This window comes from Bubalus kerabau, chromosome 9, assembly GCF_029407905.1.
Source record: "Bubalus kerabau isolate K-KA32 ecotype Philippines breed swamp buffalo chromosome 9, PCC_UOA_SB_1v2, whole genome shotgun sequence".
Taxonomy (NCBI): domain Eukaryota; kingdom Metazoa; phylum Chordata; class Mammalia; order Artiodactyla; family Bovidae; genus Bubalus; species Bubalus kerabau.
Window position 1 is genome coordinate 20,258,758 of NC_073632.1, and position 16,032 is coordinate 20,274,789.

General features: G+C 42.4%; 1 protein-coding gene across 4 annotated transcripts in view; it reads left to right on the top strand.

The window, feature by feature from the left end:
• KCNQ5 (potassium voltage-gated channel subfamily Q member 5) overlaps positions 1 to 16,032 on the top strand; it is a 621,800-nt gene that overhangs the window by 398,711 nt on the left and 207,057 nt on the right. For all 4 annotated transcript variants that reach the window (XM_055534790.1, XM_055534787.1, XM_055534789.1 and 1 more), the window contains exon 2: positions 6,327 to 6,417. In XM_055534790.1, coding sequence (XP_055390765.1) covers positions 6,327 to 6,417 — 91 coding nt within the window. The remainder of the gene's footprint in view (positions 1 to 6,326; positions 6,418 to 16,032) is intronic.

The following is a 16,032-nucleotide window of genomic DNA, read 5'->3' on the forward strand; positions in this document are numbered from 1 at the left end:
TCTTTCCAGATTTCTCAGGCAGCACTTCCTCAGGCAAATGCAGTGGCAGCCGGCGGGTTATCTGTGGTCGCTGATGCCAGCGCGTGCACTCCAGTCCTCGTGATTCGCTGCACACCGTGAGGTCTTTCCTCAGATACACACTCTATTAAAGCGGTAATGAGAAATTCATGAGAAGTCAGAGGCAGGGTTGAATTTCCTTCAGAAGTTTCTTCTAAAGAACTGTTTTCTTTGAAAACTTCCTATCTACTTCCTGTTGTCATTCTTTATTTTAATTCCGCAATTCGGGTCCCTTTCAGACATTTGCGATCACCTCTACCCCGCAACTTTCCTAAATAGTTGACTCACATGGACAGTTACGCGTGGAAAGCATATCGTCCCCCAAAATCCTTGCCAAGAGCACCTTCTAAGTGGGAGTGTGTGGTTGCTGCACCCACAGAAGCCTGTGCTGTAAGTCTGCCTGCTGACTGAGCTCAGCTGCCTCAGAGAGAACTGTCTCCATCAGCCCCTCTTCCTCCTTCTCCACCGTGTTATTCACCGCGGCTCCTGCGGGGCTGAGGTGTGTGTTTGTGTGAACAATGCTGCATAACTTCCTTTATTTTCCCATCACTTTAATTCTTCCCAAATGAACCCCTGCTCAAAGCATGAACTGGCTTCCCAAGTCACAGACGTCATCTATTCCACAAGCACCCACGTTATTTCCAAGTAGACCCTTCTCCCAAAGTTAGAGGAGCTTGATGGGTTATAGTCCACAGGATGGTGAAGAGTCAGACACGACTTAAGGGACTGAGAATGCACGCACCAAAGTAAATCTGACAAACTGGGCTAATTAAAGCCCACAAAAGCTGATGGTAGTTTTCTGGGATAAACATAGAGGCCTTTCAACTGACAATATTTTGTATCATAAATACCCTTCTTTTCCTTTTATAATAATCTCTGCGTTCTAAAGGACAGAAAGTCCACATGAAAGTTAATTTCCTCAGAAACAAGACATAAATGGTTGCTTCAGGCAAAGTAAAAGCCAATAGGTGTTACAGAATGATTTTCTAGGAATACAGATTTTATGATATCGCAGGATTAATTATAAGAGAAAGAATATTCATATTCTTTGAAAATTATTTTAAAACCTACCTGTAGGGGGAAAATAAACAATTAGGACTAAATACGTGAAAATAAATATCTAAAATGCTCTAGGATTAAAAAAAAGAAACATTACCTGAGTAAGTTGGTGACCCATAGGTAATTTTCCACTCCCCAGCCCCTGACTTATCTCCTACCACACACAGGCTTCTAATTTTTGTGTGCCACGAACCTTCAGCAGTCTGGTAAAGCCTGTGAGCTTTTCCTCAGAAAAATGTTTTAAATGCATAAAATACAGGTGATTACAAAAGAAAAAAATTAAATTTGAAATGCTATTATTAAAATATTAAAGTGTCTGATAGAATTATACATATGCTTCTTTATTGATGAGGTAAAAAAAAAAAAACCAACTCCCAGCAGTGGGTCTAATAACTACCGTAATCTTGAAATAGTGATAAGGCAAAATCAACATTTGAGGTGAAACACAAATGGTTCATCTACAGCTGTAGAATGGGGTCTGAAAATATCTGTGGTTTCTATGAGTGACAGACTCACGAGTCCTGCTGATACCATTGTGGTTTTTAATCCTGATGATACCTTCATGGTTTTTTGCCATGATTCGTGACAAAGATATAATTTTTCCCATCTGCATTCACCCCTCCCTGAAATTCTATCTACAGAGCCCTTGGGGACTTGTATACCCTAGATAAAGACACCCCATGTCCTGTGACTCTTGCCTCTGCTCCCACTTCTACTCAGCCTGCAGAGGGGTGGAGTAGGGTGGTTGTCAGACTGCGCACGGGTGTGTGGGACCTTAGGAGCAGTGAGGTCAACAGAGCCACACTCAGACCCAGCAGTGCAGGCAGTCCCCTCGGGGGTGTTGCTGTCAGCCCAGTGCTTCTCCAGCCAAGGGCCCTGTCTCTGGCAGGGCCACCCAGAGCTACGTCACAGCAGCGTGTGTCTGTTGCTCCCATAATGCCACTCTCCAAGATCAGGAAGTGTCCCCAACTAGCCTGTATGCCGTTTAAACCTTCTGTGCTCATTCTGCACTTTCTGTTCATTTGCTTCCTCCCGGAGGAGGGCACTCCTGTATCTCAGCCAGACCTTGTGCCCAAGATTCAGACCCACAGTTCCATGTGGGTGTCCAAGATTGGGGTTGTCTTCTCCTCAGAATCTGGTTTTCCTCCTCACTCTCCTGACTTTTCCCCTCCTGACTTGTTAAGAGCGTCACCAGTAAGTGCGGATGGAGACCTCAGATTTCTCAGCCCCACCGGCTTCCCAAACTCTACCTGCAAGGCCAAGAGTTACCAAGTGAGGGAGCTACTGCTTTCACAACATCCCTTCAGGCTGCCTCATTTCTGCCAGCAAGCTCTCAGCCTAACCCGAGTCACCATTACTCCTCACCCTATTTCTCAGCTACTCAGAGATGTCCTAACGCACGTGGCTGCTGACTTGATCTTCCCAGAGGGCACGTCTGATGAGATGAGCTTCCTATTCAGAAACAAAGGCTACTTCCTGTTCAGTGGCCTCCACTGTCTGCTGAACTAAAGACAGACCCTGAAGTATTATCCGTCATGGCCCCAGACTCCCAATTCAAGCCACCTGTCCCATCCATGCTACAGTTAAACTCAGTAACTTCTTGTTCCATGAAACAGGGAGCAGGAGCAGATACTTTATCTCATCCATTTTCTGGCTCGTTGCCTCTCTTCTACTGTACTCTCCTTCTGGAATGTGTTTCTCTAGAAATTTCTCGTCAAAGCCCAACCTTTCCTTCAAAGACCAGCTCCAGCAACACCCACTTCTGGAGATTTTCTTGATGTGCTTCCACAACTCCCAACTGAACAGAACACGCCCAACCCCGCCACTTCCTTTCAGGCTCTGTGATATTTCTCCTAGCATGTATCTGTCTCTACCTTCATGATGACTGTCTTGTGTGTTCCCTTTACTCACCACACTGCTCATTAAGGATAGAGTCTACTTTGGTTTATTCTCATCTCTCAGTTATGCTTGGCGTGGTGTTTTTCACAGAGGGTACTCAGTACATGTTTTCAATGGAGCCAAGATGATTCCTATGTTAAAAAAAAAAAATGAAGTTGCAGGAATGACTTGCTTTACACGTTTCATGAACCACCAAAGGTAAGCTAGCTAGAAGGAGTTCACCAACTCTACCCTGTTGATTAATTAGTGAGTTTTGGTGATGCTTGCATCTGGCCTTCACCCACGCAGTTGAATGACCTAGAGCATCCCTTTCCCCAGCCACACAACCGTAATGCCGACCAACCCTCCTGGGCCTTCAGGGCTCGTTTCAGTCCTTACCTGCTCCAAGAAGTCTTCCCAAACCCCAGGTCTGACTCTGTAGGTATGCCACCTGTGCAGTCTCACGGAGCCCAGAACTGAAGGGTGCCACGCTTCGTGTCACGCTCCACTGTCATTGCCTTGAAATTCTTCCTAATCTTTAACAAAGGGTCGCCACATGTTGACTTTACACCAACTCCACAAACTAAATAACCAGTCCTGTGCAATTCCTCCTGTCCCGTATGCTCCTGTCATCCCCTGCATCTTCCCTATCTTTGCAGTCATCACTCAGAATTTTCACTTACTTTTTACATCTGTTTGCTACCCTGTATGCCTCAACAGATCATAAACTCTGCAAAGGCAAGAAAAGAAAGTCTTGTTTATTGTTATATCCCTGTGACTCAGCCTAGTATCATATGCTTAATCAGTATTTGCTGATTGGCCAAGTGGATGAATGGTTGAAGGAAGGAAGGAATATGGGGATTAATAAATGTATTTGTTCATTCATATCCTCTTGGGCAGCCAGAGCAGTGGAGGTCTTTGGTTTTCTGTCTTCAGCTGGGCTCCCATAGAAATAACAGATTTCTAGTACAGAAACTACTCTTGTTAAAAAGGAGGGTAAGATCAGCTCAAGAGAGAAAATGGGCAAAGTAGTGACATGAAGGAAAAAGATTAAGCAACACCCAGCTGTTAATGAAGAAGGCACTCGCAAAAGGGCTAGTGAGGTAGGTCTGTTTTGAAAATACACATGGGGGTCATGAAGCCACTATTGAGATGCTCTTGGAGGAGATGGTGTCTTAGTGACTGAGTCATCCCCTGCTTGCTTCTCTGCATGTTTTCTGCTCACCCTGGGCTCGGGAGGCATCTATAGATAGCAGTCACTCACCAGAGGGAAACATCTGTCACTGTCTGTATTTGATGCCATATCATCCTCCGAACTACTTTAGTGATCCCTGGGTTTCAAGGTGTAGGTGTGCTGGAATTTGATTTCTAGTTTACGATTCCCAGTCTGTTAGAGCCAATTTAAAGTAGAATTGGAAGAATCCTGAATCACGAAGTACATGCGTCCAAAGTATGATGAGTGGTTATTAACTCAGATACCAAGTTTTCTCCCTAGTAGCGTCCTTCCCTGAAGCCCTTCTTGAAGGCTTCTGCTATTCAGAATGGTAACTGCTTCCCTCTCAGCGGGAAGAGAGAGAGAAGTCCCCCCCACTTCCAACTCCAAGAGTCTTGCCAGACCATCACTGCTATCCTCCCTGCTCCTCAGCAACACTGCACGGTGACTGCAGGACAGACAGTGCTCGAACCCTCTTCCTGCTAAATAGCCTGGGATGAGTCACAAAGTGTTCCTAATTCTCAGTTTTCATGTCTACAAAACAGGAACAATGAGATTTCTACTCCATAAATTTGAGAGGATAATGTGGAAAGTGCCTGTGAAAGGGACTTAGCACAGTGTCTCCCTTATAGGAAACCCTCTGAATGTGAGTAATTATCAGCAGACCCACTTCACTTCTGCACCGAAATGGATGTATAGAAATAAGGGATGCTTGGTATCAATCCGGAGTCAGCAAATTTTCCTCTAAAGGCTGGAGAGTAAACATTCCAGCCTCATGCTTAGAACACAAATCTCAGTTCTGGAGTTTTGCATGAATGCAGCCGTAGGCAATACACAAGTGAACGAGTGTGGCTGTAGGGGCCAGATTTGTCCCCTCTCCATAAGTCACCAATCCCTGGCTTTGAACTCTCGAGAGCCCCAGTCAAGTGTAATAGAAAGACACGCAGACTTGTCAGGGGAAGACAAGAGGGGCCAAAGGCTAGATCCACGCGATGCTAAAGAACACAGAGCTGATGTTTTAAAGGAGATTGTTGAGTAAGACATGAAATCATGTGAGTCAGTCGTCTAGAATACAAAGAAATATTTCAGATTGCTATGATGTAGCAGTATTTTATGTTATCATTGCCTCATAAGTAGAAGACAATACTTGGAAGCAGTTTTAATTTTGTTTCTCCACCACAATAAATTACAAGGAGAATCAGCATGCTTGCAGTCGCTTATTATATTGTTAAAAGTTACAGGTCAGACAGTGTTTTCTGAAAACCACAATTTGGCAATATAGCTATATGACTTAGAGCAAGTAGCTCAGCTATTGGGATTTTTTTTTTTTTTTAATTTCAGGATAAGTAAATTTTCAACGTTAAAACCAAGCCTGCCCATTTTATTAGACGTTTACTTTGGGAACTTGGTTTCCCACCCCAGGGCCCCAGAGGTTCAGTATTTCTAGGAATAAAAATGCCTGCAAACTGACTGCTAGACATGCTCCCTGTCACTACAGCGCAAATGAAGCCGGGCAGGGGAACGTTTCTGTAAGGGTTTGAGCAGAAAGGAATGGAAAGCATGTGGGTAGCAGAAGTCACTTTCTGTTCTTATTATTAAAATAAAGAAATGACAAATGAGAATCCGGGAGCAATGTTGGACTCTAAAAAGGAGCCCATGGCTTAGTAACCACTCAGAACGCTTGATGGTTCACCAAAGCTGCCAAACAGGGGGTGAGTCTGCTCCTTTGACAGCAGAGTGGCTACAGTTTGTGCTCCAAACAGGAAAGCAAAACACACTTCTGGGCCTTTCAGGATGCCTGCTCAGGAGAGCTCTTTGTAGGAAATTTACAGATTCCCAACTGAGGGAGGCCATTTAAGCATAGCACACAACACACACACACACACACACACACACACACACACACCCCTCATCAATAAAGTTACAAAGGAGCCCCACATGCGTTGGACATCACATTGTACTTTGATATTTTAAATGGCTAGCCGTTTTTAGAGCTTTTACAATTTAACCAATGTCAATTCAAATGGATCGTGTGCTTTATCCACTGGAAATGAGAAATTAAGTCTGTCATGCTAAGGCCAGGTTCTCATCAGATTTCTCTTATTTTGTTGTTTTGCAGTTTTCTCCTCGTCTTTGGTTGCTTGATTTTGTCAGTGTTTTCCACCATCCCTGAGCACACCAAATTGGCCTCAAGTTGCCTCTTGATTCTGGTAAGTGAAACATAAAAACAAATGTGTACATAAAGTTTACATAATGTGTGGACTGTCTATAATATTTATGCAATGCATTTTGTCCCACAAAAAGTTATCTCTAGAAAAAACAAGAGTTTCTGTGTAGAATAAAAGTCTCAAATGTCACTGAAACGTTTGCCTGCTCTTTTAATCTTTAGTTAGTCCTCTAGAATACATGGAAATATTCCAGATTGCTGTTATGCAGCAGTGTCTTATGTGATTGTTGCCTCCTAAGTAGAAGGCAATACTTGGAAGCAGTTTTAATTATGTTTCTCCACCACAATAAATTACAAGGAGAATCAGCATCCATGTAGTCTCTCATGATATTGCTAAAAGTTACAGGTTAGAGAGTGTTTTCCGATAACCACAATTTGGCAATATAGCTATTAGAATTGGCCAAGAACTGTGAGAATATAGCACCTCATAAGAAAACAGAAGGCTTCATGCTCTTTTCAACCAACAGACTGTATTATGAATTTTGCTGCTAATGCAGTTACCTGGTGAGAAATTCTGTAGTTTGCTCTGTTTCCATTACGCTGTCAATCCTCAACCAGAAAGAATTGCTCAATTCATTTTAAAATGGAAAAATACCACAAGATATTTTAGTCTGAATTATTCTGGGCCTTTTCAGCTCTTATCCGTTCTATTACAACTGAGCTATGGTACTGTATACTTAAATCACAGCTGATTGAAAGTTTGGTTCATTTACATCCATTTTGACCTACTCACCATGTCCCAGAGTATCAGACTTGACAGTGTCAGAACTGTCTGAATGAGCTATAAATTGGAACAACTTACTTTTCCATAACATTTGGTGGACTAGAGAGGGAAAGAGAGAAAGAGGAGGGTGGAGTAAAATGACTGTGTGCCCTAATAAACAGAAATTGGTTATGCACAGCAATGAACATTTTACAAAGGAGAGTACTCTTACCTTGAAGGCAGAAAGTGAAAGGTGTCAACTCATATAACCTGGAGAGCTGCTCTTTTCCTTGCCCTGTCAGAGACTGGTTTGTGCGTGGAGTTACCAAGACTTCATCCAGACTCCATCCTACATAAAGGAGAAATCACTTTCGAACCTAGAATGAATCTTTTCCAATTTGTTTCCATACAAATTGTACTCAGCAATATATTGCTAACATCAAGGTCGCTATTTCAAAGCCCAGGCAGACAGCAAATAGACTAAAGAGCCCACTGGGGATTTGTTCAATTTCCAGGGGTTCCACTGGGGTAGAAAGTGGGCTTTTAGCCTCATACACCAAATGGTCTGAGCAATTCAGTCCTTGCTAAAGAGTTTCTAAATAGTTCAAAGAAACCTATGTTATTAAAAAGGCAAAAGCTGGTTAATATCATGATTTTTAAAATTTCCTGAGCAGTAGACAACTAACCAGAGTTCAGTAACTAAAGTATATGTGAGTATATAAAAATGTAGATGTTTTATACCTCCCATTGTTTTTTTGCCGGTTTTATTGAAATATATTGACATATATTGTGTAAGCTGAAGTATATAGTGTGATGATTGTATATACATATATATTGCAAAATGACTACCACAGTAAACTTAGTTAACACTTCATGACTTCACATGGTTATCATTGTGTGTGTGTGTGTGTGTGTGTGTGTGTGTGTGTGTGTGAGATGAGAATACTTAAGATCCACTCCTTTATCAACATTCAAATATACAGTACAGCATATTACCTACAGCCACCACGCTGCGCGTTAGACCCTCAGAACTCATTTGTCTTGTAATAGGGAGCTCATATCCTTTGAGCATCTTCACCCATCTCCCCCACCCCGCCTGCACAGTCACCAGGCTACTCTGTTTCTGTGGGTTCAGGGGTTTTTGATTTTTAGATCCCACATGTAAGTGAGGTCATACCATATTCTCTGTCTCACTTATTTCACTTAGCATAAGAACAATCCATGCTGTCACAATGGCAAGATTTCTTTTTATGGCTGAATATTATTCCAGTTTGCATGTGTATGCGTCATGGATAGATAGTTTCCGTGTCTTGGCTGTTGTGAACAGTGCTGCAATGAATATGGGGCTGCAGAGGTCTCTTTGAGATCTTAATTCCATTTCCTTCAGATAAATACCCAGGAGTAGGATTGCTGCATCATATGGTAATTCTGGTTTTGGTTTTATAAGGAAACGTCACACTGTTTTCCACGGTGGCTGCACCAATTCTGCATTCCCACCAACTGTGTAGGAGGGTTCCCTTTTCTCCACATTCTCCTCAACACTGATCCCTCGATTCTTAATGCAGCCATTCTCACAGGTGTGAGGTGAAATCTTACTGTGATTTTGATTTGCATTTCCCTGATGATTAGTGATGTCGAGGGCCTTTTTGTGTACCCATTGGCCATTGGTAAGTCTTCTTTTATCCCTCAGTCTTTTTTTTTCTCTAATTCCCTTGTTTTTAATCAAGTCTATTAAGATACAATTTACACAGAACAATCATCATGCATTTTAAGTGTCTACTTTCGTGAGTTTTGACAAACACCTATTGTTTGTCACGTGTATTCATTTCTTAGGTCTGTGTAACAAAGTGTGTCATATGGATGAAATTATATATATCATTGTGTTGAGTGAAAGAAAGAGGTATTATATAGTCTTGTGTTTGGCTTCTTATACTCAACATGATAGTTTTGATATTCATTTGTATATTTTTTAATTGAAGTATAGTTGATTTGCAATGTTCTGTTAGTTCTGGTGTATAGCAAAATGATTCCAATATATATTTTTTTCCTATATTCTCTTCTATTGTGGTTTATTAGAGTGTGTTGAATATAGTTCCCTGTGCTATACAACAAGTAGGACCTTGTTGTTTATTTTGTATATGGTAGTTGGTATCTGCTGATCCCAAACTCCTAATCTATCCTGCTCCCCACTCCCCATCTCCTTGGATAACCATAAGTTTGTTTTCTATGTCTATGAGTCTGTTTCTGTTTTGTAAATAAGTTCATTTATATCATATTTTAGATTACACATATAAGCAATATCATATGATATTTCTCTGGCTTACTTCACTTAGTATGATAGTCTCTGAGTGCATCTATTTTGCTGCAAATGACATTACTTCATTCTTTTTTATGGTTATACTATTTCATTGTATACATGAACCACATCTTCTTTATCCATGCATGTGTTAATGGACACAGGTTGCTTCCGTATCCTGGCTATTGTAAATAGTGCTGTCCTGAACATTAAGGTCCATGGATCTTTTTGAATTACGTTTTTCTCCAGATAGGAGTGAGATTGCTGAATCATATGGTAGTGCTATTTTTAGTTTTTTAAGGAACTTCCATGCTGTTTTCCATAATGGCTGCACCAATTTACATTCCCACCAAGAGTGCAGGAGTATCCCTCGGTCTCAAATGCCTGCACCTCTGACAGGTTGAAACCAGTCCTTTTCTGTGCATGTGGCCTTTGTATAAGCAGTGTAGTGCATGCTGCAGATGGACAGTCTCTGAAAGCTGTTGCTACTTGGCTTTCCATAGGTCTCCTCTTTCTGTGCTCTAGTGATAAACGGTCAAGGTATACTTAACCAGAAGTATAATCTTAAAACCTACCTGAAAATAACTGGACTGTGTTGCAGGTCTAAGCTTTTACTGATGTTATTCTTTTCATCAGTGTTTTCTCCAAAGATTATGCTTTATTTGAACAAAAATATCAAGTATCACCTTTGCTTTTGCATATAATAATTCTTTTCACAGTTAGTTAACATAGTATACTATAAAAGTTCAGTCAGTTGTAGAATACTGAAAAAAGGCAAGAGAAATCTTAATTACTTGGAGAATATTGTATTTATTCTTATTGCATGTATTTTTAAAACAATTAATCTGATTTCAAAGTCTCTCTACCCTCTAAATATCTAATCAAACAGAATTCATAGGATACAATTCTGACTGGCAATGTTTTTAGTTCCTAAGATGATGTATATCTGAAGAATTGCCATCAAAATTTAATTAGGAATGTGTTTAAATGTTTAAATGTTTGTAAAAATTTATAATAAAGTAACTTTTTTACATTTTTGGTCACAAATACAACACCAAAGGAGTAAATTTAGAAGACATATATAAATCACATGTCACAATTGTATATTTTCCGTAACTCTGTCTCATTTTTTTTTTTAACATTTCAGCAGATATATCCACATTCTAAATAATTATATTTCTGGCAAGTAAAAAACATTTATGCGTCTGATAGGGAGCACCTTTAGGCAAACTGGTCCCTAGACCAGCATCCCATGGCCCTTCTTGACCCTCACACTCTCCCCCCATTTCCTTGAGAGCACCAGCAAGTTAGAGACAGGCCACAGCCTCCTCATCTCCCGGGGTCCCCTTGGAGTACTCCGCTCTGTCCCCCACCCCAAGGGGAGAATCTGGTCGTTGTCACCCAGAACTGCACTCCCCTGCTGCATGTAAACCTGTAACTTACTGGCCTTGGTTACAAGCCAAATGGGGACCATGGAGCCCAGAATGAAGAGCGTGATGTAGACTCTGGAGTCAGAACTCCAAATTCCACTTCTAACACTTTTTAGCTGAGTAATTTTAGGGAACCACTTCTCTATGCCTTAGTTTCCTCGTCCATTAAAAGTGGGTGGTAACATCACCTGCTTCATAAAGCTGTTGTGAGGATTAAACCCCAGTGCTAAGCTCAGTGCAAAGAAGGCACCAAATATGATGGTCACTCCACTTCCACATGCAGCGGGGCCTGATGGGGGCCAATGAACCAGGAATATTTGAAAAAGAATGCATTTGGGAACATATCATACTTTCCTAATAGTAAAAAAAGAAAAAAGAAAGTACCTTTTCAAGAGTTTTCTCACCACAAACACTGTACATTACAGCAGCTCTTTACACAGACTTGTCCCTCCAACCAGAAGTGACTCTGATGCCCACTTAAGGCCTGGCTAATGTGTACAATAACCACTTGTGTTTGGTGAGGAAGGAAACAGATTTTGACTGCTATAGTTCCCTGGTGAATGTGCCTGATGACCGTGCTCGTGGCTGTTAAAGCTTTCCCTTCATTGTCAATGGGCGAGTGGAGCAGTGGTGAGGGACAGCAAGGATCTGGGGGACAGGCTTACTCGGCCCACGCCCAGCACAGAACCTATGAGCTCAAGAGAACAGAGCAAAGCACCAAGAACAACAAAAAGCTGGTGTTGTTTTCCTATGTTCTGTAAATTTTTCAGAACTGAAATGGAACTAGCATTTAACTACCTTTCACATATCAGGCTCACTGATTTCTTATTAAAGCAAAAGAGATTTTTGAAAACTTGCGATATGAGCATCATTCCTCCCATTTTACCACACTAAGTATAAGGCAGAGCTCAGGCTGCGCCCCAGACCCAGCTGCCACCTCGCGCTCTCTTCCCCCTCAGTTGAGACCAACAGGTCAGCCCACTGAGTCTGGCGTCGCTCAGGGAAGCTTTGCCATCCAAGCCTTCCCTGTGGTTCCACATATGCCAAGAGTGAGTCCTGAAACCCTTTTTTTTAGGTTAAGTTCATGTCTTTTTCCTTAAAGAGTCTGTTTACAAAGCTGTCACAAATGGGAGTATCCCTTCACACCACTAGCAGTGCTTTGTATCAAGAATTACACATCCGATTTTGTGAACAATCAACAGCTCCCATCTGGGGTGCCAACAGTCCCGGCTCCTTTGTGCAGATGACCTGAGCACCTGCTGGTGAATGGAGCTCTCCTATTTTCACTAGTGTGGAAAGTTTTGTTCCAGTTTGTATGTTTCTGCATCTATATCTCACCTTCTTAATAGCAATGCTGCTTGGAGCCCAATTCCTCTCTATTGGATAACCTCTTGTCTTCCACATTAATTTTAAAGTATTCATTTTGGCCTTTAAATGTAAACTCTTCAACGTGTTGATGATTTGTATATATTTCATGTGACATCCTCCCCTGATGACCTCTCCTCTTAGTGAAAATGATGTATATCGTTTGCAAAATGTTCATTGAAGATGGTCATTTCTAAGATGGCTGACCCATATGCAGTCAAAAGAACGTCATTATTAGTTTCAGCAAGAAGCGAATGTCTCAGTGTATTTGCTCCTCTGCCCTCCTGCTGGAGAAGGAAATGGCAACCCACTCCAGTATTCTTGCCTGGAAAATCCCATGGACGGAGGAACCTGGTAGGCTACAGTCCATGGGGTTGCAAAGAGTCGGACACCACTGAGCGAGTTCACTTTCACTTTCCTCCTGCTGTGTGGGGAGGACTTCCAACCACAATGGATTGTGCTGAGCATCTGGACAAGACTCAAACACACAGTCAGAGATCCAGGCTTTCCCAAACATCTGGCTGTTTGGCACCTTCTGGATAGAGCATATGCATATTTGCTGGTTGTGCTCTGTGTCACAAAGCAAACATGAGTTTGCTGTTTCTGTGCACAATGAATCAGTTCCTGAAATGTGTACAAATCCAGTTTAGGCAGATCTAATTATATCTTCAATGCACTAGTGGAGCTTACTATTTAAAGAAAATCTGTAGTGAATCCTTTTGTAAAGTGAAGAGTCCCCTTGAAAAGCTAATAAGTACATAATTAATCTGTGTTACATGTTTGTTTTCTTCCTCTAATGTGGGTACATGTGGGTTTTTTTTTTTTAATCACTGTAAACTACCCATTATATAACACTGTACTGAAGAATTAGATATGTTGCTACCATTTCCCATCTATCCTACTGGCAGAGGGAAAGTCAGCCCCAGAAACATTTACCTGTCCTTCCAAAGTAGTAAGGCTTGCACATAAAATTATGTAGATTTGATGTACAAGATGACATTGCATCTTTACATTTAAAGGCTGGCATGGATACTGTAAAACAGGATAACAACGTCAGGACAGAGATCCATTCTAAGGTCTTCAGTCTTCTGTGGATAGAAGACGTGAAATGATCAAAAGTGAGGAATGAGCAATGCTCCTTTCTGTTTATCACATCCCTGTCATGTACCACAGAAAGCAAGCAGAAGATCCCAAGGAACATTGAAAACTGCAATTATTTTCCTTTGCTTGTCTTTCATCAAGGCAAACGCAAATAAACTTTAAAATGATTCATGGAGACTAATGACCCTCATCAATCTGCTGATGACTGAAAAGAAAAAGCAGGAGCAGTTTACACCTACACGGAATCTTCACCGAGGATAATGACAGAGTAGGCGACGCACTCTGTGAAACGTACTTCAGATTCAGAGGGAAGAGTTGTTCAAGTTGAAGATAATGGAATTATGCCTAATCAAGACCATGTCTCCACCCACAATTAAGGCAGCCAAGACCTTCCACGCTCCCAGCGTGAGATGTGGATGCCGGGGTCTTCACCAGGGTGTCCAGTGTGTGTCACAGACCTGCTCCACGCGACTCCATGTCTTGACATGATGAGCAGCCCTAAGCCAGGCTGCTCTGATGCCAGCAGCTATGTTCTCTAATCACAGAAGCTTATTCAGCAGGAGGCGCAGTGGGGAACATGGTGGTGTTGGAAGCACTAGAGGGTGGCTAGAAAATAGCAGAGTCCAGGAGGGACAGCAACTTGCCTTACCATGGTCCCAGGCTTCAATAATTTCCATCGTTTGAGACCTGCTCGGACCCCTCCTCCTGCAGAGAATGAACGGGCTCTTCCCTCTGACCTCCTGCAGCACCCGAGTCTGAAGGTGTGTCTCCTCCCTTCTCCATGGATGCCAGAGTGTTTCCACAGCTCCCAGCATGGATGAGGTTTTGAGGGGGAAGATCAGGGTACAGCAGTAAGCAAAACAGCAAAATCTCTGTCCTCATGGAAAACATAGAGTAGACAAGTTAACAAAACAAGTGTTAAAAATAACAGTAGGGAAAAAAGGGAATAGATAATTATGGAGTGTTTCAATTGTGTGTTCATACAGGTCTGCCAAGAAGGGTTGACTCGCAACAGAGGCTGCAGTGAGGTGAGGCAGCCAGCCCTGCAGAGATTAGAGGAAAGAGCTTTCCAGGTGGATGGAGCGGGGAGGGTAAGAGCCCCAGCAGGACTTCACCTGCTGAGCATCAGGAGGGTAAGAGGACCAGGCCAGCTGAGGGAGAGAGTGATGTAGGCTGGGGAAACTGAGGCATCATGGGCTCTGACTCAGCAGCAATGCTTAGTAAAGCGGGATCTGGTGGCAAATTATCAAGAAATCTTCTTTGATGACAGAAGACGGCTGATGGTTTAACTGCACAAGATTAATGTTGAAACGTTGCTCTCTCGTGGATATGGCACAAAAATTAAACCCTGATGCAGTTCCTGACTTAAAAGAACTGGATGGAGCAGGGGAGTCACAAAGGGGCAGCCCTCTGGGAACCATCGGCATCGTTTGTGGAAAACCTAATGGAAAATAACAGAAAACCTAATAGACTACAAGGCAGAAGTGAGGTCTGATAAGCCCAAGGTAGGGGTGGACTGGAACCAAAGACATGGCCCCTAGATGAATAATTGCAAATCCTGTGTGGTTGGACAGGGCCCCACAGACAGTTGTGGGAGAACCGAGACTCTCTGCTGCTTGCAGGGTACACCCCGTTTCAGATGCTCCCTGCCTGTCTAGGCTCTTCATCTGCCCTTGGTCTCCTCACTGTCTCTCTGGCTTAGACCCACATCTTCCTTTGATCTGTGTACCCCAGTTCTGGATGTTCCATTTGGTCTCTGATCCTGTATAATTCCACAGATTTCCAGAAACTTCCCTGGATCCTACCTCCCTCCTGTCCTCATTGCTCCAGGCCTGGTGCCTTAATTCACTGCAGTTTTAATTCAGATAAATGTGAAGTGCTTCCTACCTTCCAGCCCAGTGACTGGAGTCCCAGACATGAGTTAAACACCACCCTGACCTAGTGGCAGACCCATTAGCATATTCCTGTCTACAGCCTCTGACTAATAGAGGGAAAATGAAAGCCTTGAGATCATGGATCTATAAAAAATAAATGATGAAACTAGGAGATGAAAGAAAAATGGGTTAATTTGACATTTTTTAATACCCACTTAAGATATTTGGCCACCTGATGGGAAGAACTGACTCATTTGAAAAGACCCTGATGCTGGGAAAGATTGAAGGCAGGAGGAGAAGGGGACGACAGAGGATGAGAAGGTTGGATGGCATCACTGACTCAATGGACATGAGTTTGAGTAAACTCTGGGAGTTAGCAATGGACAGAGAAGCCTGGCGTGCTGCAGTCCATGGGGTCACAAAGAGTCAGACACAACTGAGTGACTGAACTGAACTGAAGATATATGGACATGAGAAAATAAATCTATCTCAAGTCATTGATTTCTCATGAAAGTCACAGATAAGATTACCAAAAGCTACTTTCAATATAGGTCTACTGATCACCCGTACATGGGGAATTTGGGTTTGGAACTATATAAACCCAAAGCTGTTCCCATACAACCTACCTCCCACTCAGATATTAAATACTGAGTTGGAATATGAGGGTCTTCTTTACCCTGCAGGCCTACATCAGGGGTCACAATTAAGGTAAAAGACACATCAGTGCTTTTGCAAAGTAGAGAAAAAATTTCCAAGCTGTAAATGGCCATTTGACAAACAGCATTACAGGCTGGATTCCAGGAGAAGGCTGCAGGCCTGACTTCCTCTG